At 54.6% G+C, this 25,494-nt stretch overlaps 1 protein-coding gene across 1 annotated transcript in view; it reads left to right on the top strand.

Annotated features, from left to right (window-relative positions):
* PPP1R35 (protein phosphatase 1 regulatory subunit 35) overlaps positions 1-5,573 on the top strand; it is a 43,331-nt gene extending 37,758 nt beyond the window's left edge. The window contains exon 5 of the mRNA XM_075343287.1: positions 5,332-5,573. Coding sequence (XP_075199402.1) covers positions 5,332-5,505 — 174 coding nt within the window. The 3' untranslated portion in view covers positions 5,506-5,573. The remainder of the gene's footprint in view (positions 1-5,331) is intronic.
* Positions 5,574-25,494: the final 19,921 nt, after the last annotated feature.

Below are 25,494 nucleotides of genomic sequence, written 5' to 3'. Positions count from 1 at the left end.
GCCCTACACAAACACTTGGTAACTACACACAACAACATATATATATATATATATATATATATATATATATAACAAAAATCATACATGAACTACACAATACGTAAATTCTAGAATACCCGATGCGTAGAATCCAGCCACCTTCTAGTATTACATAAGTGTCTTGTGACGCCACCTATGGTTCCCGGTAATATTACATAAGTGTCTTGTGACGCCAGCTACGGTTCCCGGTAATATTACATAAGTGTCTTGTGACGCCAGCTACGGTTCCCGGTAATATTACATAAGTGTCTTGTGACGCCAGCTACGGTTCCCGGTAATATTACCGGCACTGCTTGCAGACCTCCGGGTGATGATGAAGCAGCTCGTTTGTCACGCTCCCCGTAGGTGGAGCGATGTCCTCGGGGCCCTTGGGAAGGATCAGGATTTTGCACACAGGGAGGCAGCTTAGCACACGAGGCCTGATACCGGTCTCTTCAGGGCCACTGCTGTGCGGCTCCACATGTTCAGGCAATTACTGTCTGTAGTGAGAGCCGGACCTTGGATAACAATATCTATCACACACACATCGGGTCTCCATGTACCCTAAAGGTCCAGTCACACTAAGCAACTTACCAGCGATCCCAACAACGATAGGGATCGCTGGTAAGTTGCTAGGAGGTTGCTGATAAAAAAATTGTTTAAAAGAACAGAGAGTCCTCAGTGGTTGATACCTTTTAATGGCTAACTGAAAAGATGGCATTAGTATCAACCACTGAGGACTCTCTGTTCTTTCATATAACTTGTTCTTTTTTTTTTTTTTTTTTTTTTTTTACTGCACTATTCTAAGTCCTGTTGTGTATAAATACGTGACTCTTCAGATTTTGTGTTATACCATGCCTGATGAAGAGACCTGAGTAGTCTCGAAAGCTTGCAATTATTACCATCTTTTCAGTTAGCCATTAAAAGGTATCAACCACTGAGGACTCTCTGTTCTTTTAAACAATTTTTTTATCTCTACTGGCTAACACGGTACAAAGATATATTTTACTTGTATCAAAATAGGAGGTTGCTGGTGAGCTGTCACACTGCGACGCTCCAGCGATCCCACCAGCAACCTGACCTGGCAGGGATCGCTGGAGCGTGGCTACACGAGTTGCTGGTGAGCTCACCAGCAACCAGTGACCAGCCCCCAGTCTCCTAGTTACAGCACACATCAGGTTAATTAACCCGATGTGTGCTGCAGCTAAATGTGCACAGAGCAGGGAGCAGCGCACACTGAGCGCTGGCTCCTTGCTCTCCTACTTACAGCACACATCAGGTTAATTGCCTGATGTGTGCTGCAGCTAAATGTGCACAGAGCAGGGAGCAGCGCACACTGCTTAGTGCTGGCTCCTTGCTCTCCTAGTTACAGCACACATCGGGTTAATTGCCTGATGTGTGCTGCAGCTACATGTGCACAGAGCAGGAGCCGGCAGCACAGGCAGTGAGAGCGGGGGAGGCTGGTATCAAAGGTAAATATCGGGTAACCAAGGACAGGGCTTCTTGGTTACCCGATGTTTACATTGGTTACCAGCCTCAGCAGAAGCTGGCTCCTGCTCACTGCACATTAGTTGTTGCTGTCTCGCTGTCACACACAGCGATCTGTGCTTCACAGCAGGACAGCAACAACTAAAAAATGGCCCAGGACATTCAGCAACAACCAACGACCTCACAGCAGGGGCCAGGTTGTTGCTGGATGTCACACACAGCAACATCGCTAGCAACGTCACAAAAGTTGTTCGTTACCAGCGATGTTGCTAGCGATGTTGCTTAGTGTGACGGGGCCTTTACTGATGCTGTTAGCAGGGTTATCTCCACGGTGCAGTCCGGGTGGTCAGTGGCCGTTGGGATTTCCATATCTATGAGGAATGAGGACTCCTTGTTACTGTTTAAGTCCTGGGCTGTCTAAGACCCGGCCCTGACCTCTCCTGTGTCTGTCACTTGTACAGCAGGTGATGAGATCCGTTCTCCTGGACACCGCTAACTCCGCTGCGGTCCCCGGCTCTATTAATGGTGGTGCTAGAAGTGTTCCTGCGCCAGGAGACTGAAGTCCCCTTCGCTCTCCGGTCTTTTCTGCTGGTACTGAGTAAACCCGTGCAGACTCGGACTCCGGTATCTGGGTTGCTTCTTCTGGGGTGAACCAAACTGGTCCCTCCGCCCCTTATCTGTATCGCCTCCGACCCTCACACTTCACTCGACTCGACTGACTCTGCCAACTGTCTCTTCAGACTCGCTCTGACTGGAGCTAACTGGCTCTGACTGGAGCTAACTGGCTCTGACTGGAGCTAACTGGCTCTGACTGGAACTGACCGGCTTCCCGCCCACTCACCTCAGACACCTCACCCTCTAAGCTCCACCCCCAGGCTGGTTTCAGGGACGGTGCTCACCACGATTCAAGTTCATCTGCACTAGACCCTAACCACGGTTTAGTGGAGTGTTGTGATGAGTCTGTCTGTGTGCGTGTGTCATGTGAATTCTCCTAACATGGAAATCCTTTCCTGCACCTACCAGGTGTTACTGTGGCTACTGAACCATAGGATGCCACATAATGTATGAGGCAGAGGACAGGTTCAGGAGGAGGAGCACAGAGTAATGTAGAAGGCAGAGGACAGGTCTAGGAGGAGGAGCACAGAGTAATGTAGAAGGCAGAGGACAGGTCCAGGAGGAGGAGCACAGAGTAATGTAGAAGGCAGAGGACAGGTCCAGGAGGAGGAGCACAGAGTAATGTAGAAGGCAGAGGACAGGTCCAGGAGGAGGAGCACAGAGTAATGTAGAAGGCAGAGGACAGGTCCAGGAGGAGGAGGACAGAGTAATGTAGAAGGCAGAGGACAGGTCCAGGAGGAGGAGGACAGAGTAATGTAGAAGGCAGAGGACAGGTCTAGAAGGAGGAGCACAGAGTAATGTAGAAGGCAGAGGACAGGTCCAGGAGGAGGAGCATAGAGTAATGTAGAAGGCAGAGGACAGGTCTAGGAGGAGCACTGAGTAATGTAGGAGGCAGAGGACAGGTCCAGGAGGAGGAGCACAGAGTAATGTAGAAGGCAGAGGACAGGTCTAGGAGGAGGAGCACAGAGTAATGTAGAAGGCAGAGGACAGGTCTAGGAGGAGGAGCACAGAGTAATGTAGAAGGCAGAGGACAGGTCTAGGAGGAGGAGCACAGAGCAATGTAGAAGGAGGAGGACAGGTCTAACAGGAGGAGGAGCACAGAGTAATGTAGAAGGTGGAGGACAGGTCAAGGAGGAGGAGCACTGAGTAATGTAGGAGGCAGAGGACAGGTCTAGGAGGAGGAGCACAGAGTAATGCCGAAGGCAGAGGACAGGTCCAGGAGGAGGAGCACAGAGTAATGTAGGAGGTGGAGGACAGGTCTAGGAGGAGGAGCACAGAGTAATGTAGGAGTCAGAGGACAGGTCCAGGAGGAGGAGCACAGAGCAATGTAGAAGGAGGAGGGCAGGTGTAGCAGGAGGAGCACAGAATAATGTAGAAGGTGGAGGACAGGTCAAGGAGGAGGAGCACAGAGTAATGTAGAAGGCAGAGGACAGGTCCAGGAGGAGGAGCACAGAGTAATGTAGGAGTCAGAGGACAGGTCCAGGAGGAGGAGCACAGAGCAATGTAGAAGGAGGAGGGCAGGTCTAGCAGGAGGAGCACAGAATAATGTAGAAGGTGGAGGACAGGTCAAGGAGGAGGAGCACAGAGTAATGTAGAAGGCAGAGGACAGGTCAAGGAGGAGGAGCACAGAGTAATGTAGAAGGCAGAGGACAGGTCTAGGAGGAGGAGCACAGAGCAATGTAGAAGGAGGAGGACAGGTCTAACAGGAGGAGGAGCACAGAGCAATGTAGAAGGAGGAGGACAGGTCTAACAGGAGGAGGAGCACAGAGTAATGTAGAAGGTGGAGGACAGGTCAAGGAGGAGGAGCACTGAGTAATGTAGGAGGCAGAGGACAGGTCAAGGAGGAGGAGCACAGAGTAATGCCGAAGGCAGAGGACAGGTCCAGGAGGAGGAGCACAGAGTAATGTAGAAGGCAGAGGACAGGTCTAGGAGGAGGAGCACAGAGTAATGTAGAAGGTGTAGGACAGGTCTAGGAGGAGGAGCACAGAGTAATGTAGGAGTCAGAGGACAGGTCCAGGAGGAGGAGCACAGAGCAATGTAGAAGGAGGAGGGCAGGTCTAGCAGGAGGAGCACAGAATAATGTAGAAGGTGGAGGACAGGTCAAGGAGGAGGAGCACAGAGTAATGTAGAAGGCAGAGGACAGGTCCAGGAGGAGGAGCACAGAGTAATGTAGGAGGCAGAGGACAGGTCTAGGAGGAGCAGTGATGTAGGTGTGTGAGGTCTGGGAAGAGGAGGTGGGATTGGTCCCGCATGGTTGTGGTGAGGTCTCTTCTGGTGGTGGTTTCTGGTTTGGGTGGTCTGGTTCTTGGTGAGGGGGGTGACGAGACGTCTCCGCTGTCATGAGCATTATTCGCATTGTTCCTCCGCACATTGATGATGACCTGGAACCCTTCTCCTCTTATTACTATATGAGATGTTGCGGAGACTGTGTCCTCGTTGGGTTTGGTGTGGACACCGCGGGCACCTTCATTACATCTCTCCATTCTGGTATACGTGTGTGACAGACATGTCTAGTAGGGCGCATTGACTGTCTCCTATGATGTTGAGGGTGAGACATGGAGGGGTCTCTCCGGTGATGTCGGGAGGGGTCTCTCCAGTGATGTCGGGGGGTGGGAGGGGTCTCTCTGGTTATGTCGGGGGGAGGGAGGGGTCTCTCCAGTGATGTCGGGGGTGGGACGTGGAGGGATCTCTCTGGTGGTGTCGGGGGACTGGACGGTCTTTGGTAATGTCGGGGGGTGGGAGGGGTCTCCGGTGATGTTGAGGGGCCGGAGTGGTCTCTCCGGTGATGTTGGGGGGTGGGACGGTCTCTCCGGTGATGTTGGGGGGTGGGACGGTCTCTCCGGTGATGGCGGGGGGTAGGAGGGGTCTCTCCGGGGATGGCGGGGGGGGTAGGAGGGGTCTCTCTGGTGATGGTGGGCGGTGGGAGGGGTCTCTCCGGCGATGTCAGGGGGTGGGAGGGGGTCTCCGGTGATGTTGAGGGGCGGGAGGGGTCTCTCCGGTGATGGCGGGGGGTAGGAGAGGTCTCTCCGGTGATGGCGGGGGTAGGAGAGGTCTCTCCGGTGATGGCGGGGGGTAGGAGGGGTCTCTCCGGTGATGGCGGGGGGTAGGAGGGGTCTCTCCGGTGATGGCGGGGGGTAGGAGGGGGTCTGTCCGGTGATGGTGGGAGATGAAGGGTCATATTATTTTATGCTCTTTTATTTCCCCTCGCAGGCGCTGCACATTGAGGGACCCGACATCTTTGCATTCTCAGACCCCTGTGAAAGATACACAGAATCCCCGTACCTCAAAGTCGAGGGGCTTCCCCCGCTGCCCCTCCAGCCCCGGACTCGGCCTCCACAGACTGTGTTTGACATGTTCCAGAAGCTCGGACAATGGGCGTCCTAGAAGAGACGGCGAAAAGGAGGAAGGTGTACATTGTGTCTATAACGAATAAAGTTATTTATGAAGTGTCATTATTTTATCAGTGATGTCCTCAGTGGGGGTGGGGCTGTATATCAGGGGTGTGGTCTCATATCTGGTCAAGTCATTATATCCGTGACGTCATCACCAGGGATGGGGCTGTATATAAGGGGTGTGGTCTTATGTCTGAGATGTCATCACCAGGAGGCCTCCCCATCACGTTTCAGCACACTGGCGTCATCAGGGGATGAGGCACTATGAATTAGGTGAGTGTCGCGGGCGGAGGGGCCACACTCCCTACTCTCGGGTCCGGGGCTCCTGCTGCTCGGTGGCTCGAGCGGTGGGCTGGACCCGGGGACTCGAGCAGCGTTCCTCGCCCCCGAGTGAAAAGGGGTATTGGGTGGTTTTTAGGAGATAGTTCGTGACGCCACCCACGGGTCGTGGTGATAGTGGGCATCACCGCTGCTCGTGACGGGATTCCCAGGAACGATGGCGGGGAGCAGCTAGGTGTTGGTTCCCCCTCCGTCGGTAGGGGTTGGTGATCCCGGGGCCTGGTGGTGGTACGGGGAGGCAGTAGGGTCGTGGTGCAGGGCTACAGGGCAGTGCGGCGCGGTGGCGGATGGCACTGTTGTACTCACTCAGGCACAGATTCACAGAGACTCTGGTAAACCAAATGGCTAGATGGACGGGTCCCGCAGCCGGCTGCAGTGTCTTTGCTCTCACCGGACAGGTTGATGGTGGCTGTCTTTCCCTGCACCGTTGTAAAATGTATTCACTCCGATGGTTTCTCTAGCCTGGTCAGGGTCTGATGGCCCTGCCTTTGTGCTTGGTACAGATCTGCTCCCCGGCTCGGTACCGGCAGGCCACCGCCCGTCCCCGGTCCTACGGTTCCGCTGACCTGCACCCACTCCTGCAGACGGCCACCACCATCTGCCGACCTTGCAGTACGTTCCTGGGCTCCTACCCAGACACCAACAGTTTTTCTCCTGTCACTTTCAATGCGAAACTTCAACTCTGCTCAACTAAACTCCCAAAACTAAACTGACTACTTTTCCCGCCTCCAGGCCTGTGAACTCCTTGGTGGGTGGGGCCAACTGCCTGGCTCCGCCCCACCTGGTGTCCTCCCACCATCAGACCCTGGAGGAGGCAACAAGGATTTTGTTTGACTGTTGTTGCCTAACCAGGGGAGGGGAGTGTGTGTGATGTTGTATTTGTGACTACCTGGCTAGTCCAGGGCGTCACATTCCCCCTTGGTGAAATGCAGACCGTCCGCGGGCTGCCCGTCCATCACCGGTTTTATTTCTGAAAAATATAAGTTAACATGGGAAAAACAAACATATAACATTAAGCATACTTTTAATTCTTCCCTTACGGGAGGCTTTTCTCTTAAACGTTACTAACGGTATAAAACATTTTTATTAACAACTGACGGGTCCATGTTCTTCCGCTCCCCCACCCAAGCAACCTACACCTTGATGCTGCCCCTAAGAAAGGGGCAGCACCCCTTTACCCCAGTCCTGGTCCAGGTCACCCGAGCGGGAACGGGTACGGTGTTTTGCACCCGGCTGTCATTTCAGGGGACCCCACGTCCAGGGGGACCCCTGACCCCCGGAGGTTGGTCACCGGTCCTGGTGTTGACCGGACTCCACCCTGCTCTGCTGCGGGTCCTTTCTCCAATCTGCCTCTCCGGAGGCGGCCACGGAACACGGCCCTACAAATTATTTACAAGGCCACTAGATCGTGGTTGGCCTGCAAGTTCTCGGCCATGTCTCTGGAAGGGGGTTAGTGGGAACACATAAAGTCCCCACGAGGACAACATTCTCCTTTTACGGTCGGCAATCAGGTGAAGTATTCGGGTGATTGGTGCTCATTCATTCAAATATTTACAGTCAACATGCTGCACCCCCAGATGGCAGTTTCCCTATATCTAAGCGGGGGCCTACCTAGGTTGGGGCGTGTGGACCTTCGGGGCCCAATGTCGTTAGTAGCGGGCGACGGGATAGAGGAGACAACCGGTTCCTCTTCCCGTATGGCAGGTAAGTTGGGCGGATATCTACTGGGGCGTGGTATAGGTGCATCCCTGGGCGTTGGTCCAAGCGGCTCACTGGCGGAGGTTTCCGTTTCCATTTCTTCCACGGGTTGTGGGAACATTATAACCGAAACAATCACCGCACCGTTCTGCATAGGCCAGTCTGCTGGAAAGTCACCCATCACTGTGTGGATCACCTCTTTTTCCTTTTTCCCGTTCGGGATGGGAACCGTAACTTCGTTTGCCAATCTCAAGGGGTGTGGGCACCTCTTCAAGTGGTCCCTGGAAACTGTAGCCGAGGTCTTCCCCTGGTCGTGACTGATCAGATAAGTCTTCTCGTTCCCCCATTCGGTGGGCTGTATGACGTACGGGGTTTTCTCCCACTTGTCATCAAGCTTATGGGTTCTTCTCTTCCGTTTCAGCACTACATCCCCAGGCTCAAAGGGAATGGCTGGAGCCCGTCGGTACTGCGCTTGCCGCCGGGTATCCCAGTCTGCAGTCGAAGGGAGGGCCTCCGGAACTTCCAAGTCCATTTCCAGGTCCACCGGCAGCCGACCCGGTCGGGCTCTCATCAGATACGCCGGTGTGCATTTGGTAGTACCACAGGGGATGTTATTGTACATGTCTACCAGGTCAGGCAGCTTCTCTGGCCACAGGTTTCGCTCTTCCAACGGTAGTATCTTGAAGAGATCCAGAACCAGGTGGTTCATCTTCTCACACATCCCATTAGTTTGGGCATGGTATGGTGTGGTCCTGATTTTCTTGCAACCGTATAATTGGCAAAACTCTTGAAACACCTCTGCTTCAAAAGGTTGAACCCTGGTCCGTAAGCACCCTTTCTGGGTATCCGTGCGGTTGACAAAAGTAGGCCTGGAACGCTCTAGCTGCAGTACGGCTGGTCAGATCTTTGACTGGAACAACCACCATGCATCTTGAGTAGTGGTCCACGATGGTCAAGGCATAGGTGTACCCACTTCGGCTAGGTGTGAGCTTGACGTGGTCTAGAGCGACCAACTCCAGCGGTTGATGGGTAATGATTGGTCGTAGAGGGGCCTTCTGGCTGGCTTCGTCCCTTCTCAGTGTACAGGGACCACACTCTCGGCACCAGGCCTCTACGGATTCCCGCATCCAACTCCAATAGAACCGCTCTCGCAACAGCATCTCCAGCTTCTTCCAACCAAAGTACCCGGCACCGTCATGGTAAGCTTGTAGAACTCTGGGCACGTTAGCCTGAAGAACCATCAGCTGGCGAACCTTCTCATGAGTCTTTGGGTTGATCAGTTCCAGATACAGCTTCCCTTGATGTAGGCACAGCCGGGCCCTTTCCTTCCATAGTCGCTGGGCTTCTGGGAGAGCAGCGGGGTCCATTCTGGACGAGCCCCGTTCAATCATGGTCTTGACCAAGTGGACAGCAGGCGCCTGATCTTGAGCTTCTTGCCATCCCTGACTGGGTAACGGGTCCAGGTTCACCTGTTGCTGACTGATACAGGGCTTTCAGCCAGTGGCCGGTGGAACGCTGGTAACTCGATTTCTTCAAGGTCATCCTCTTCTGCCCCTCCATCAAGTAGGTGTGGCATTCGGGATAATGCGTCCACGTTGGTGTTCTTGCGGCCGGCTCTGTATTTGATAGTAAAGTCGTAGTTAGACAGCCGAGCCACCCACCTTTGTTCCAGAGTGCCTAGCTTGGCTGTATCCAGGTGGGTTAACGGATTATTGTCCGTATAGGCAGTGAATTTTGCCGCGGCAAGGTAATGCTTAAACCTTTCGGTGATTGCCCACACCAGGGCCAAGAACTCAAGCTTGAAGGAGCTGTAATTCTCAGGGTTTCTTTCCGTGGGCCTAAGTTTCCTGTTGGCGTAGGCGATCACTTTCTCCTTCCCGTCCTGGACCTGGGACAAGACTGCCCCTAGGCCCACATTGCTGGCGTCGGTGTAGAGGACGAACGGGAGGCCGTAATCGGGGTATGCCAGAATTTCCTCTCCAGTCAAGGCCGACTTCAGCTGGTGAAAGGACTCCTCATGCTTCTCTTCCCACACAAACGGGGGTCCAGGGGCTCTGCCACCCTTGCTCTGTCCCACGAGGAGGTCTTGCATAGGTGCAGCCTTCTTTGTGTACCCCTTGATGAATCGGCGGTAATAGCCCACCAGGCCCAGGAACTGCCTCCCTCTCTCACTGTGGTTGGACGCGGCCAGTCCTGTATAGCGGTGATCTTCTCGGGGTCTGGGGCGACACCCTCTGCGCTCACCACGTGTCCCAGGTACTGCACTTTGGGCTTCAACAGGTGGCACTTGGAGGGATTCAGCTTCATCCTGTATTTGGCAAGGGGCGCGAATGCTTCTGCCAGGTGCCCTAGGTGCGCCTCATACGTCTGGGAATACACGATCACATCATCTAGTTACAGCAAGACGGTCTCAAAATTGAGGTGTTCGAGGCAGCATTCCATGAGTCGTTGGAAGGTCCCGGGGGCGTTGCACAGCCCAAACGGCATGCTGTTGAACTCGCAGAGTCCCATGGGGGTGGCAAATGCAGTCTTCTCGCGATCTTCTGGTGCAACCGCCACCTGCCAGTATCCACTGGTAAGGTCAAGGGTAGAGAAATAGTTAGCAGTTCTCAGCGCAGCCAGCGACTCTTCAATACGGGGGAGAGGATAGGCATCTTTATGCGTTATTTGGTTGATCTTCCGGTAATCCACACATTCTCATGGTGTCATCCTTCTTCTTCACCAGCACCAGTGGAGCTGCCCAGGGACTACAACTATCCCGTATGATCCCTGCCTCCTTCATGTTCCTCAACATGTCCTTGGCGCATTGATAGTGTGCTGGCGGGATGGGCCTATACCTTTCTTTGATAGGTGGATGTATGCCTGTGGGGATATGGTGCTGAACCCCTTTAATCCTCCCGAAGTGTAGCGGGTGTTTGCTGAAAACCTGCTCATACTCCTGTACTACCCTGTATACCCCCTCTTTGTGATGCGCAGGTGTCACTTCAGTGCCTACATGCAGTTCCTGGCACCACTCCTCGGACTGTCGAGGGGTGCGCCACTATATGTGGGGGGTGCAAAGGTAGGAGGGATGGCTTCATGTACGGCGTGGGGATTTATGGTGAGCAGCTTGGGAATGGTGGCGTAGCGGGGAAGTCTAACCTCTTCCCACAATTCAGCACTCTCACAGGCACTCTCCCCTTTTTGACGTCAACCACCCCTCTGGCCGCCATCACCGTGGGCCAGTGTTCAGAAGGCATGGGTTCCACCATCGCCGGGTAGTCGAGCCCCTGGGGGCCTACTGCTGCCCTGCACCAAATCATCATCTCGCTTCTTGGTGGCACCACCAAGTGGGCCACATCCATCACCCTTACTCCACCAATCTCTCCACCCGTCAAATTCACTTGCTGCCGATATAGAAGGGCCCGGATCTCACGCTGTACTGCCCTCTGTCGGCCCCCTCCTGCAGTGGCGGCCAACTGCTGCAACAGACTCAGTACGTCACCCATACAATGCTCCATCACATTAGTCCCTAAAATTACTTTTGGGTTATGGTCACTGGGTTCATTCAGCACCACAATCATCCCTTGGTGTTTTAGCTCCGTACGTCCCACGGTCAGGGCCACTTCTTTGTAGCCCACCTGGGTCATAGGGAGCCCATTGGCTGCAACAATGGTCAGGCTGTCATCAGGGGGGGCAAGTTCACCATTACCCCAATACTGCTGGTACAATGTATATGGCATAGTGGTTACCTGTGATCCTGTGTCCAACTAATTTGATCAGCTTCTATGAAGAGGTAAGTTCAAGTCTGGACCAGGGAAATGCAGTGGATGTTGTGTATATGGACTTTTCAAAAGCTTTTGATACGGTGCCACACAAAAGGTTGGTACATAAAATGAGAATAATGGGGATAGGGGAAAATATGTGTAACTGGGTTAAAAACTGGCTAAGTGATAGGAAACAAAGGGTGGTTATTAATGGTACGTACTCGGACTGGGTCTCAGTTCATAGTGGGGTACCACAGGGGTCAGTATTGGGCCCACTTCTTTTCAACATATTTATAAATGACCTTGTTGGGGGCATGCGGAGTAGAATTTCAATATTTGCAGATGATACTAAACTCTGCAGGGTAATCAATACAGAGGAGGATAATTTTATATTACAGGGGGATTTATGTAAATTGGAGGATTGGGCTGAGAAGTGGCAATTGAAGTTTAATGTAGATAAATGTAAGGCCGTGCACTTGGGTAGAGGAAATAACATTTATGATTATGTACTTAATCGTAGAACACTGGGTAAAACAGACACAGAAAAAGACTTGGGTGTATTGGTGGATGGTAAACTTCACTTTAGTGGACAGTGTCAGGCAGCTGCTGCCAGGGCTAATAAAATAATGGGATGTATTAAAAGAGGTAGAAGTGTTCATGAAAAAAATATAGTTCTACCTCTGTACAAGTCACTAGTGCGACCGCACTTATATACTGTGTACAATTCTGGTCACCGATATATAAGAAGGACATAGCTGAACTGGAGAGGGTGCAGAGAAGACCACCAAGATTATTAGAGGAATGGGTGGGCTGCAATACCAAGACAGGAAAAACGAAGGCTTAGGGGGGATCTAATCACAATGTATAAATATATGAGGGGACAGTACAGAGACCTTTCCAAAGATCTTTTTACACCAAGGCCTGCGACTGGAACACGGGGGCATCCGCTACGTCTTGAGGAAAGAAGGTTTAATCATAATCACAGACGAGGATTCTTTACTGTACGAGCAGTGAGACTATGGAACTCTCTGCCACATGATGTTGTAATGAGTGATTCACTACTAACATTTAAGCAGAGCCTGGACGCCTTTCCTGAAAAATGTAATATTACCAGTTATGTATATTAGATTTTATGACAGGGTGTTGATCCAGGGAACTAGTCTGATTGCCGGATGTGGATGAAGGAAGGACATTTTTTCCCCATTGGAACTTGTTTGCCACATTGGGGGTTTTTTTGCCTTCCTCTGGATCAACATGTTAGGCTACAGGTTGAACTAGATGGACTTAGAGTCTCCCTTCAACCTTAAAAACTATGAAACTATGAAACTATGAATAGGGCTGTGTCACAAACCACCGGGGGGTCACTCAGAAATCCCCCGCGCTGGCTACCAGTACGTCACAATCGGGGGGTAACAAGTGGGGGTCACCCCTCCTTTATACCTCCCGACCGACAGACAGAGCACGTGACGCGCTCTCTAGCGCCCCTCTTATAGTCAGGCCAATTATGGAATTGCCCGACAATAAGCAAGGAGGCCGCTATACTACTTATGCCGATTATTGAAGGGTCCCCGGTGAGAGTAAGGTATATATTCCCCCGACCTCCGCGGGCGGAATATATAATATCTTCCCGAATCTCACTGGCCTCCCCACAATAATCCTTGGCACAAACTCGCTGCCACCAACCGCTTCACGGTAACTATTAGCCGAACACACAGACGTGGGATTCAAGATCGAGATAACAGAACAGCCCAAGATTAATTATATAATTTAATCGCCTAAAGCACACTAGAAACTACAATATATACAATAGGGAATCTACAGAATATACATATGTCAGAGTACAGTTACAGATAAAGCATGGTTTACAAACAGGCATACACAGTTCCAGCAGTTACCTTGTTGCGTCTGGCCACAGGGGGGCGCTGTAGACCAGGTTTCCAGGAACTCCCACAGATGTTTCCTACACGTGCCCCCAGCGAGAAGAACCTTGGAAAATGGTCGAAGTAGGGTTATCAACCTGGGCAGATCCAGGTCCCCTCCTACCTTAGTGACCTCACAGGGAAGCACTGCCACTCCCCCTGCATGGATCAGAATTATCCAGCAAAGGGGATATTGGCCATAACTTTGCCTGGGAGCGTCGTAGGCAGACGCCAATGCTCTCATTGTGACAGTTATGAATTTAGCTACAGAACGAGGGGACTCATGACCTGTCTACGAGTTCCCATATGGCTGATATCACGCCTGGGGTATTTCCCAAGCTCCCCCTTCCATAAAAAAGGTGTGCCAGCATCGTCCGCCTGCGCAAACACCATTTTTATGGTTGCCATATTTATCGGAGATATGGCTTGCGAGATATGAACCATTTTTTACTGGAGTCGTTCTGTCTGGCTACTTCCAAGCCTTGCTAATGAGATACAACTCTTGTTACAGGGTGACGGCAGGGAGCCATCCTGTGTCCATTGTCCGCACAACATCTCATCTCCATATCAGAGGAGATGGCTGTTGGAGGTGTAAGTGGGATGTGACACCTTCACAGATGCTGGACATTTGAGCACAAGAAGGGAGGGGGGCACTGCCAGGGAGTGATGAGAGCAATTATGACTTCTAGTCATAATTCCTCTTCATATCCCAGGATTTACCTCACACCTCCCCCCTTTTGAGGGCGCTAGGGGGCAGCACACTCCGGTGTTCCCCCGTGCGCCCGTCCGCGACCTCTCCTTGTCGGGACAGCCCGTCTGCGTTACCGTGGTCACGGCCCCTTTTGTGGCGAATGGTGAAGTCGTATTGCTGGAGCGCAAGGCTCCATCGCAACAATCGCCCATTCGTCCCAGAGACGGTGTGCAACCAGCTGAGGGGATTGTGGTCCGTCTCCACGATGAAGTGGCGCCCGTATAGATAGGGTTGCAGACGCTGCAGGGCCCACACTATGGCCAGGCACTCCTTCTCCATTGTAGAATAGGCCACTTCCCTTGGTAACAGCTTCCTGCTCAGGTACAAGACTGGGTGCTCTTGGCTCGCAGAGTCCACCTGGCTGAGCACCGCACCGAGGCCGAAGTCACTGGCGTCGGTCTGTACTACAAACGGCCGCGTGAAGTCGGCTGCCTGTAGCACGGGCGGGCTGGACAGGGCGTCCTTTAGGGCCCGGAAGGCTGTCTCGCAGTCCACTGTCCAATCGACTGCAGAGGGCAGCTTCTTCTTGGTGAGGTCCGTCAAGGGCTTTGCCAGGCTACTATAGCATGGAACAAACCTCCTATAGTACCCAGCGGTCCCCAAGAAGGACATCACCTGCTTCTTGGTCCTGGGGGTGGGCCAGGATGCGATGGCCTCCACTTTCTCAGGCTCGGGCTTCAGCGTTCCCCCACCTACCCGGTGACCGAGGTACTGGACCTCGCTCATGGCCAGCTGACACTTTCCCGGCTTGATGGTCAAACCTGCCCGGTGGATCCGCCTGAGCACCTGTGCTAGATGCTCTAGGTGGTCCTCCCAGGTGGGACTGAAGACGGCAATGTCATCCAGGTACGCGGCCGCGTACCCTTCAAGTCCCTTGAGCAGGGTGTTGACCATCCGCTGGAAAGTGGCAGGGGCATTCCTCATCCCGAATGGCATCACCGTGGACTCGTACAGTCCAAATGGGGTAATAAAGGCAGAGCGTTCCCTGGCCTTGCGAGTCAGGGGGATCTGCCAATATCCCCGGCTCAGATCCATGATGGTCAGGTACTGAGCCCCGGCCAACTGATCGAGCAGGTCATCGATGCGTGGCATTGGGTACGCATCGGCGACCGTGACCGCATTGAGCCCCCTGTAGTCCACGCAGAACCGAGTGGTTCGGTCCTTCTTAGGGACGAGGACTACAGGCGAGGCCCAAGCGCTGTTGGATGCCTGGATCACCCCCAGGTTCAGCATCTCGTCAATCTCCTGGCGCATGTGTTGCTGCACCTCCAGGGAGACCCGATATGCTGAACGCCGGATCGGGGGATGATCCCCAGTGTCCACGTGATGGACAGCCAAGTCAGTCCTTCCGGGCTGGTTGGTAAACAACCCCCGGAAGGGGTGTAGGGTGGCCCACAGCTGGGACCGTTGGTCCTCCAAGAGCTGGTGGCCAACCTCTACATCCTCAATGGATCCGCCTGCCCTAACCTGGGCTAGCATATCCAAGAGGGTTTCCGCTTCTCCCTCCTCGGGCAGGTTGCACACAGGGAGTGCACATGCCTCCCGCTCATGATGTGCCTTCATCATGTTCACATGGAAGGGCTTCCGCCTTCCACGGGCAGGGTCCAGGGTGACCAGGTACGTCACAGGGTTGAGCTGCTGGTACACGAGGTATGGGCCTTCCCAGGCTGCCTGAAGCTTGTCCTGTGGTACGGGGACCAGTACCCACACCTCTTGACCCACTTGGTAGGTCCTCTCACAAGCGTTCTGGTCGTACCAACGCTTCTGATCGGCCTGGGCTTGAGCCATATTGTCGTGTACCAGTTGCGTCAAGGCCTGCATTTTGTCCCGGAAGCGCATGACATACTCGATAACCGACACTCCAGGGGTGGCCAAATCCCCTTCCCAAGCCTCTTTCACCAGAGCCAGGGGGCCCCGCACACGTCGCCCGTACAGGAGCTCAAACGGTGAGAATCCTGTTGAGGCCTGTGGAACCTCCCGGTAAGCAAATAACAGGTGTGGGAGATACCGCTCCCAGTCACGCCCATGGGAGTCGACCAACATCTTAAGCATCTGCTTTAAGGTGCCATTGAACCGCTCGCACAGGCCATTAGTCTGTGGATGGTACGGGCTGGCCACCAGATGTCGCACCTGGACTTGCTTACAGAGGGCCTCCATCAGCTGGGACATGAATTGGGTCCCCCGGTCAGTGAGCATTTCCGGGGGAAAACCCACTCGGGAGAAAATCTCCAGCAATGCGGTGGCCACCTTGTCAGCCCGAATGGACGACAAGGCCACTGCTTCTGGGTACCGGGTGGCATAGTCCACTACCGTCAGTATGAAGCGTTTCCCGGAGCTGCTGGGGATGGCCAGCGGGCCGACCAGATCCACAGCCACCCTCCTGAAAGGCTCATCGATGATTGGCAGAGATACCAGTGGGGCTTTGGGGTGTGGCCCCGCCTTCCCCACTCTCTGACAGGTTTCACACGAACGGCAGTAGGCAGCCACATCGGCCCCCATTTTTGGCCAGTAGAAATGCTGGTTTAACCTGGCCTTGGTCTTAGCGATCCCTAGGTGTCCGGCCATCGGAATCTCATGTGCGATCCGCAACAACTCCGTCCGGAACGGATAGGGTACCACCAACTGTCGGTCCCTGGGCCACGCCTCCGGTGAACCCTGCTGGACCGTGGCCCGGTACAGCCGTCCTTGGTCCCAGACCACTCGCTCCGGGTCCGAGTCCGAGGGAGGCTGTGCCGCCTGCTCCTTTAGAGCTTTCAGGCTGTCGTCAGCTTCTAACGCTGCCTGAAACTCCTGACTAGATGTGGCCAGAATCGACGAGACTGTCACATCTTCAGTCAGTACCCCGGGACCTGTGTCCTGGCCTCCACCTGACTCGGCTGCCACTTGGTCAGAAGGGGAAGAGCTATCGGACCTCCGGGAGGCCCCTTGGCTTCCAGCACTCCCACTGCGGGTGACAGCGGCCACAGCCGCTGCGACCGTGGGTCGTGCCTGCTCCTCCTCCGTTCCTGACCAAGTCGCCGGTTCAGGCAGACCTACCTGGCTTCCTGACACCCCGGTTGTGGGGGAACCATGCACCGAGATCTTACCTGGGAGCACTTCCGCTCCTGGACTGGCCCCAATCTCACCTGCCTGTTCCCCTCCTGCAGCAACAGAACCCCGCTGTGAAATCTCTGGGGACCCCACATTTGCTGTGGTAGCCCCCACCCCACATACTGGTCCTCCCCCTGCAGCACCCTGCTCTCTGCTTATCCCTGCAGAGGGCAGCAGATCCCAGCTCACAGGCTGGTTACTTGTAGAGGCATTGTCACACCTTTCTCTGACCCCCTCCCCTCCTGTCACAGCTGCAGCTGCGTGTGTGTCTATGGTGTCTGTGCAAGCAGAAATATCAGAGTTCACTCCCTCCTCCCTTACATCATTCATAGATAACACATTAACATTGTCCGGAGGCACGTCAGCACTGGCTGAAGGTTCAGCCTTTGGGACGGGGCCAAACTGGGAGGTTATTTGCCCCAAATCTGTCCCAAGTAGCACGTTTGCAGGGATCCGATCAGTTACCCCCACCTCCCTCACCCCTCGCCCTGCGCCCCAGTCCACATAAATGTCAGCAACAGGCAGCGCCGGGTCAATGCCTCCAATCCCGGAGACAGCGAGGGTTTTTCCAGGGATCAAGTCTTGGGGGGACACCATCTCAGGCCGCACCAGAGTCACCTCCGAGGCGCTGTCTCGCAGTCCTATGGTCACCGACTGGCCGACGGTGACAGGTTGGAAGCTGTCCAGGGACCTACCACCACCCCCACCCACACAATACACCTTGGGCGGCCCTTGGGACGGGGACGGAGCCGGGGCCTTGGGACGCTGAGGGCACATGGCCTTGAAGTGTCCAGGTAGGTTGCACTGGTGGCACCGTCTTGGCTCTGCCACGGGCCTGGAGAGGGGAGTTGAGGGGGACACCCCCTGCAGTCTAGGGGCAGGTGGGGCAGTCGCAGAGTTCATCTTACCCCCTCTCCAGGTGCTGCTGGTGGCTGCTCTCCTGGCTTCAGGAGCCCGATTGTTGGTGTAGTCATCTGCCAGGGCAGCTGTAGCCGTGGATCCCTTTGGCTTCTGGTCTCGGATGAACTGGCGGAGATCCTCAGGGCAGTTCCACAAGAGTTGCTCCGTGATGAACAAGTCCAGGATCTCCGGTCCGGTGGAAAGCTGCAGGCCTTGGGTCCAGTGGTCGGCAGCTCGGGCAAGTGCCCGCCTGTGGTCAGCCCAGGAGTCCTTTGGTCCCTTCTGTAGGCTCCGGAACTTCTTGCGGTAGGACTCCGGGGTGAGGTTGTACTGTTGGATCAGGGCCCGCTTGATGGTGTCGTAGCCCTGATCTGCCTCAGCAGGCAAGTCCCCAAGGACATCCAGGGCCTTACCCCTTAAACGGGGGGTCAGGTATTTGGCCCACTGGTCCTTGTTCAGATGGTGCTGCAAGCAAGTCCGTTCAAAAGCAGTCAGGAAAGAGTCCAAGTCTCCATCCTTCTCCAGCACTGGGAAGTCCTCAACACGGACCTTTGGAAGTTTGGTGTTTTGAAGGTCACATGTGGCTGATGAGGGCCGGAGCTGAGCTAGCTGCAGCTGGTAGTTACGCTCTGCCTGGCGCTCTTCACGCGCTGCTTGCCGCTCACGCTCGGCCATGAGTTCCTTGTAGCCCTCCCGGTCTCCAGCCTGGCGTAGGGCCATAGCCATTTGAAGAAGGCTATCCGAGCCTCCCAGGCTCGGTGGAATGGCACGTGGTGATCTGCGGCCCGCTGCGGAGCCTGGTGCTTCACTGTCCATTGCAGAGCGGAGGGCTGGCGTCTGGCTCGTTGAGGACCCTTGGGCGAGCTGCTCCTCATCTTGTCCAGCAGTGCCCGGTTGTGCAATGTCCTCTGCAGAGCTGTTTTCTGGCGTCGAGCTCCTGGAGGACTCGTGGACAACCTCCTCATCGTCTCTGGCCTGAGCATCGGCCATTCCTTTGGCTTTGCTCCTGGTGCTCTCAGCCATTCTTGCAGACTTTTGGTCACTGACACAGAACTGACACCTGATGCCTCCACACACCTTACAGTATCTGCACTCTGACACTCTAGTGTTGAGCTAGTCTGAAGACCCCAGCAGCCACAGCTGCTGCAGGCAGTCTTTAGTGTCTGGGAGTATGGGTCTCACACTCACACACACTATTATCTCGATCCCACCGCTTGCCACCAATATGTCACAAACCACCGGGGGGTCACTCAGAAATCCCCCGCGCTGGCTACCAGTACGTCACAATCGGGGGGTAACAAGTGGGGGTCACCCCTCCTTTATACCTCCCGACCGACAGACAGAGCACGTGACGCGCTCTCTAGCGCCCCTCTTATAGTCAGGCCAATTATGGAATTGCCCGACAATAAGCAAGGAGGCCGCTATACTACTTATGCCGATTATTGAAGGGTCCCCGGTGAGAGTAAGGTATATATTCCCCCGACCTCCGCGGGCGGAATATATAATATCTTCCCGAATCTCACTGGCCTCCCCACAATAATCCTTGGCACAAACTCGCTGCCACCAACCGCTTCACGGTAACTATTAGCCGAACACACAGACGTGGGATTCAAGATCGAGATAACAGAACAGCCCAAGATTAATTATATAATTTAATCAGCCTAAAGCACACTAGAAACTACAATATATACAATAGGGAATCTACAGAATATACATATGTCAGAGTACAGTTACAGATAAAGCATGGTTTACAAACAGGCATACACAGTTCCAGCAGTTACCTTGTTGCGTCTGGCCACAGGGGGGCGCTGTAGACCAGGTTTCCAGGAACTCCCACAGATGTTTCCTACACGTGCCCCCAGCGAGAAGAACCTTGGAAAATGGTCGAAGTAGGGTTATCAACCTGGCCAAATCCAGGTCCCCTCCTACCTTAGTGACCTCACAGGGAGCACTGCTCCACCCCTGGCTTGAGTTATGGACAATATCCCAACATGGAATATGGGCCATAACTTTGCCTGGGAGCGTCGTAGGCGGACGCCAATGCTCTCATTGTGACAGTTATGAATTTAGCTACAGAACGAGGGGACTCATGACCTGTCTACGAGTTCCCATATGGCTGATATCACGCCTGGGGTATTTCCCAAGCTCCCCCTTCCATAAAAAAGGTGTGCCAGCATCGTCCGCCTGCGCAAACACCATTTTTATGGTTGCCATATTTATCGGAGATATGGCTTGCGAGATATGAACCATTTTTTACTGGAGTCGTTCTGTCTGGCTACTTCCAAGCCTTGCTAATGAGATACAACTCTTGTTACAGGGTGACGGCAGGGAGCCATCCTGTGTCCATTGTCCGCACAACATCTCATCTCCATATCAGAGGAGATGGCTGTTGGAGGTGTAAGTGGGATGTGACACCTTCACAGATGCTGGACATTTGAGCACAAGAAGGGAGGGGGGCACTGCCAGGGAGTGATGAGAGCAATTATGACTTCTAGTCATAATTCCTCTTCATATCCCAGGATTTACCTCACAGGCTGTGAGGTAAATCCGGAGATATGACGATAAATCATGATATTCAAGTATGTCAGGAAGCCCTCTCCTGGTGTCACCCCCCCCCCTTTCCTTCACACAACTGGTTTAGCAACAAACTCCATGGCCATGTCCTGTGATATGGAAATTAGGTGGCTTTAGGACAAAGGACACAGGATGACTCCCTGCCGTCACCCTGTAACAAGAGTTGTATCTCATTAGCAAGGCTATGGAACTAGCAGACAGAACGACTCCAGTAAAAAATGGTTCATATCTCGCAAGCCATATTTCCGATAAATATGGCAACCATAAAAATGGTGTCTCCGCATGTGGACGATGCCGGCACCCCCTTTTTATGGGAGCAGGACATTGGGAAATGCCCCAGGCGTGATATCAGCCAATGGGGAACTGGCAGACAGGTCATGAGTCCCCTCGTTCTGTAGCTAAATTCATAACTGTCACAATGAGAGCATTGGCGTCCGCCTACGACGCTCCCAGGCAAAGTTATGGCCAATATCCCCTTTGCTGGATAATTCTGATCCATGCAGGGGGAGTGGCAGTGCTTCCCTGTGAGGTCACTAAGGTAGGAGGGGACCTGGATCTGCCCAGGTTGATAACCCTACTTCGGCCATTTTCCAGTGTTCTTCTGCTCGGGGGCCTGGTTGGGAAAGACCTGTGAGGGAGTTCCTGGAAACCTGGTCTACAGCGCCCCCCTGTGGCCAGACGCAACAAGGTAACTGCTGGAACTGTGTATGCCTGTTTGTAACCCATGCTTTGATTGTAACTGTACTCTGACATATGTATATTCTGTAGATTCCCTATTGTATATATTGTAGTTTCTAGTGTGCTTTAGGCTGATTAAATTATATAATTAATCTTGGGCTGTTCTGTTATCTCGATCTTGGATCCCACGTCTGTGTGTTCGGCTAATAGTTACCGTGAAGCGGTTGGTGGCAGCGAGTTGTGCCAAGGATTATTGTGGGGAGGCCAGTGAGATTCGGGAAGATATTATATATTCCGCCCGCGGAGGTCGGGGGAATATATACCCTACTCTCACCGGGGACCCTTCAATAATCGGCATAAGTAGTATAGCGGCCTCCTTGCTTATTGTCGGGCAATTCCATAATTGGCCTGACTATAAGAGGGGCGCTCGAGAGCGCGTCACGTGCTCTGTCTGTCGGTCGGGAGGTATAAAGGAGGGGTGACCCCACTTGTTACCCCCCGATTGTGACGTACTGGTAGCCAGCGCGGGGGATTTCTGAGTGACCCCCCGGTGGTTTGTGACATATTGGTGGCATAGCGGTGGGATCGAGATAATAGTGTGTGTGAGTGTGAGACCCATACTCCCAGACACTAAAGACTGCCTGCAGCAGCTGTGGCTGCTGGGGTCTTCAGACTAGCTCAACACTAGAGTGTCAGAGTGCAGATACTGTAAGGTGTGTGGAGGCATCAGGTGTCAGTTCTGTGTCAGTGACCAAAAGTCTGCAAGAATGGCTGATGGCACCAGGAGCAGAGCTATGCAACTGGCCAATGCTAAGGCAGGAGCCGAAGAGAGGGAGGACGGTGCTGTGGACAGCAATGAGGAGGTTGCCCACGAGTCCTCCAGGAGCTCGACGCCCGAGGACATTGCGCAACCTGGCACTGCTGGACAAGATGAGGAGGAGCTCACCCAAGGTTCCTCAACGAGCCAGATGCCAGCCCTCCGCTCTGAAAGGGACAGTGAATCACCAGGCTCCGCAGCGTGCCGCAGATCACCACGTGCCATTCCACCGAGCCTGGGAGGCTCGGATAGCCTTCTTCAAATGGCCATGGCTCTTCTCCAGGCTGGAGACCAGAAGGGCTACAAGGAACTCCTGGCAGAGCGCAGGGCAGAGCGGCACGCAGAGCGTGAGGCTGCGGAGCGAGAGCGGCAGGCAGCGCGTGAAGAGCGAGAGCGACAGGCAGACCGTGACTACCAGCTGCAGCTAGCTCAGCTCCGGCCCTCATCAGCCACATGTGACCTTCGAGACACCAAACTTCCAAAGGTCCGTGTTGAGGACTTCCCAGTGCTGGAGAAGGATGGAGACTTGGACTCTTTCTTGACTGCTTTTGAACGGACTTGCTTGCAGCACCATCTGGACAAGGACCAGTGGGCCAAATACCTGACCCCCCGTTTAAGGGGTAAGGCCCTGGATGTCCTTGGGGACTTGCCTGCTGAGGCAGATCAGGGCTACGACACCATCAAGCGGGCCCTGATCCAACAGTACAACCTCACTCCAGAGTCCTACCGCAAGAAGTTCCGGAGCCTACAGAAGGGACCAAAGGACTCCTGGGCTGACCACCGGCGGGCACTTGCCCGAGCTGCCGACCACTGGACCCAAGGCCTGCAGCTTTCCACCGGACCGGAGATCCTGGACTTGTTCATCACGGAGCAACTCTTGTGGAACTGCCCTGAGGATCTCCGCCAGTTCATCCGAGACCAGAAGCCAAAGGGGTCCACGGCTACAGCTGCCCTTGCCGATGACTACACCAACAACCGGGCCCCTGAGGCCAGGAGAGCGGCCACCAGCAGCACCTGGAGAGGGGGTAAGATGAATTCTGCGACTGCCCCACCTGCCCCTAGACTGCAGGGGGTGTCCCCCTCAACTCCCCTCTCCAGGCCCGTGGCGGAGCCAAGACGGTGCCACCAGTGCAACCTACCTGGACACTTCAAGGCCATGTGCCCTCAGCGTCCCAAGGCCCCGGCTCCGTCCCCGTCCCAAGGGCCGCCCAAGGTGTATTGTGTGGGTGGGGGTGGTGGTAGGTCCCTGGACAGCTTCCAACCTGTCACCGTCGGCCGGTCTGTGACCATAGGACTGCGAGACAGCGCCTCGGAGGTGACTCTGGTGCGGCCTGAGATGGTGTCCCCCCAAGACTTGATCCCTGGAAAAACCCTCGCTGTCTCCGGGATTGGAGGCACTGACCCGGCGCTGCCTGTTGCTAACATTTATGTGGACTGGGGCGCAGGGCGAGGGGTGAGGGAGGTGGGGGTAACTGATCGGATCCCTGCAAACGTGCTACTTGGGACAGATTTGGGGCAGATAACCTCCCAGTTTGGGCCCCAACCAAGGGCTGAACCTTCAGCCCGTACTGACATGACTCCTAACAATGTTAATGTGTTATCTATGAATGATGTAAGGGAGGAGGGAGTGAACTCTGATATTTCTGCTTGCATAGACACCATAGACACACACGCAGCTGCAGCTGTGACAGGAGGGGAGGGGGTCAGAGAAAGGTGTGACAATGCCTCTACAAGTAACCAGCCTGTGAGCTGGGATCTGTTGCCCTCTGCAGGGATAAGCAGAGAGCAGGGTGCTGCAGGGGGAGGACCAGTGTGTGGGGTGGGGGCTACCACAGCAAATGTGGGGTCCCCAGAGATTTCACAGCGGGGTTCTGTTGCTGCAGGAGGGGAACAGGCAGGTGAGATTGGGGCCGGTCCAGGAGCGGAAGTGCTCCCAGGTAAGATCTCGGTGCATGGTTCCCCCACAACCGGGGTGTCAGGAAGCCAGGTAGGCCTGCCTGAACCGGCGACTTGGTCAGGAACGGAGGAGGAGCAGGCACGACCCACGGTCGCAGCGGCTGTGGCCGCTGTCACCCGCAGTGGGAGTGCTGGAAGCCAAGGGGCCTCCCGGAGGTCCGATAGCTCTTCCCCTTCTGACCAAGTGGCAGCCGAGTCAGGTGGAGGCCAGGACACAGGTCCCGGGGTACTGACTGAAGATGTGACAGTCTCGTCGATTCTGGCCACATCTAGTCAGGGGTTTCAGGCAGCGTTAGAAGCTGACGACAGCCTGAAAGCTCTTAAGGAGCAGGCGGCACAGCCTCCCTCGGACTCGGACCCGGAGCGAGTGGTCTGGGACCAAGGACGGCTGTACCGGGCCACGGTCCAGCAGGGTTCACCGGAGGCGTGGCCCAGGGACCGACAGTTGGTGGTACCCTATCCGTTCCGGACGGAGTTGTTGCGGATCGCACATGAGATTCCGATGGCCGGACACCTAGGGATCGCTAAGACCAAGGCCAGGTTGAACCAGCATTTCTACTGGCCAAAAATGGGGGCCGATGTGGCTGCCTACTGCCGTTCGTGTGAAACCTGTCAGAGAGTGGGGAAGGCGGGGCCACGCCCCAAAGCCCCACTAGTATCTCTGCCAATCATCGATGAGCCTTTCAGGAGGGTGGCTGTGGATCTGGTCGGCCCGCTGGCCATCCCCAGCAGCTCCGGGAAACGCTTCATACTGACGGTAGTGGACTATGCCACCCGGTACCCAGAAGCAGTGGCCTTGTCGTCCATTCGGGCTGACAAGGTGGCCACCGCATTGCTGGAGATTTTCTCCCGAGTGGGTTTTCCCCAGGAAATGCTCACTGACCGGGGGACCCAATTCATGTCCCAGCTGATGGAGGCCCTCTGTAAGCAGGTCCAGGTGCGACATCTGGTGGCCAGCCCGTACCATCCACAGACTAATGGCCTGTGCGAGCGGTTCAATGGCACCTTAAAGCAGATGCTTAAGATGTTGGTCGACTCCCATGGGCGTGACTGGGAGCGGTATCTCCCACACCTGTTATTTGCTTACCGGGAGGTTCCACAGGCCTCAACAGGATTCTCACCGTTTGAGCTCCTGTACGGGCGACGTGTGCGGGGCCCCCTGGCTCTGGTGAAAGAGGCTTGGGAAGGGGATTTGGCCACCCCTGGAGTGTCGGTTATCGAGTATGTCATGCGCTTCCGGGACAAAATGCAGGCCTTGACGCAACTGGTACACGACAATATGGCTCAAGCCCAGGCCGATCAGAAGCGTTGGTACGACCAGAACGCTTGTGAGAGGACCTACCAAGTGGGTCAAAAGGTGTGGGTACTGGTCCCCGTACCACAGGACAAGCTTCAGGCAGCCTGGGAAGGCCCATACCTCGTGTACCAGCAGCTCAACCCTGTGACGTACCTGGTCACCCTGGACCCTGCCCGTGGAAGGCGGAAGCCCTTCCATGTGAACATGATGAAGGCA

The sequence above is a fragment of the Anomaloglossus baeobatrachus genome, chromosome 4 (assembly GCF_048569485.1).
Source record: "Anomaloglossus baeobatrachus isolate aAnoBae1 chromosome 4, aAnoBae1.hap1, whole genome shotgun sequence".
NCBI classification, from domain to species: Eukaryota; Metazoa; Chordata; class Amphibia; order Anura; family Aromobatidae; genus Anomaloglossus; species Anomaloglossus baeobatrachus.
Note: the sequence above shows the minus strand (reverse complement) of the source record. Positions and strands in the feature narration are given on the sequence as shown.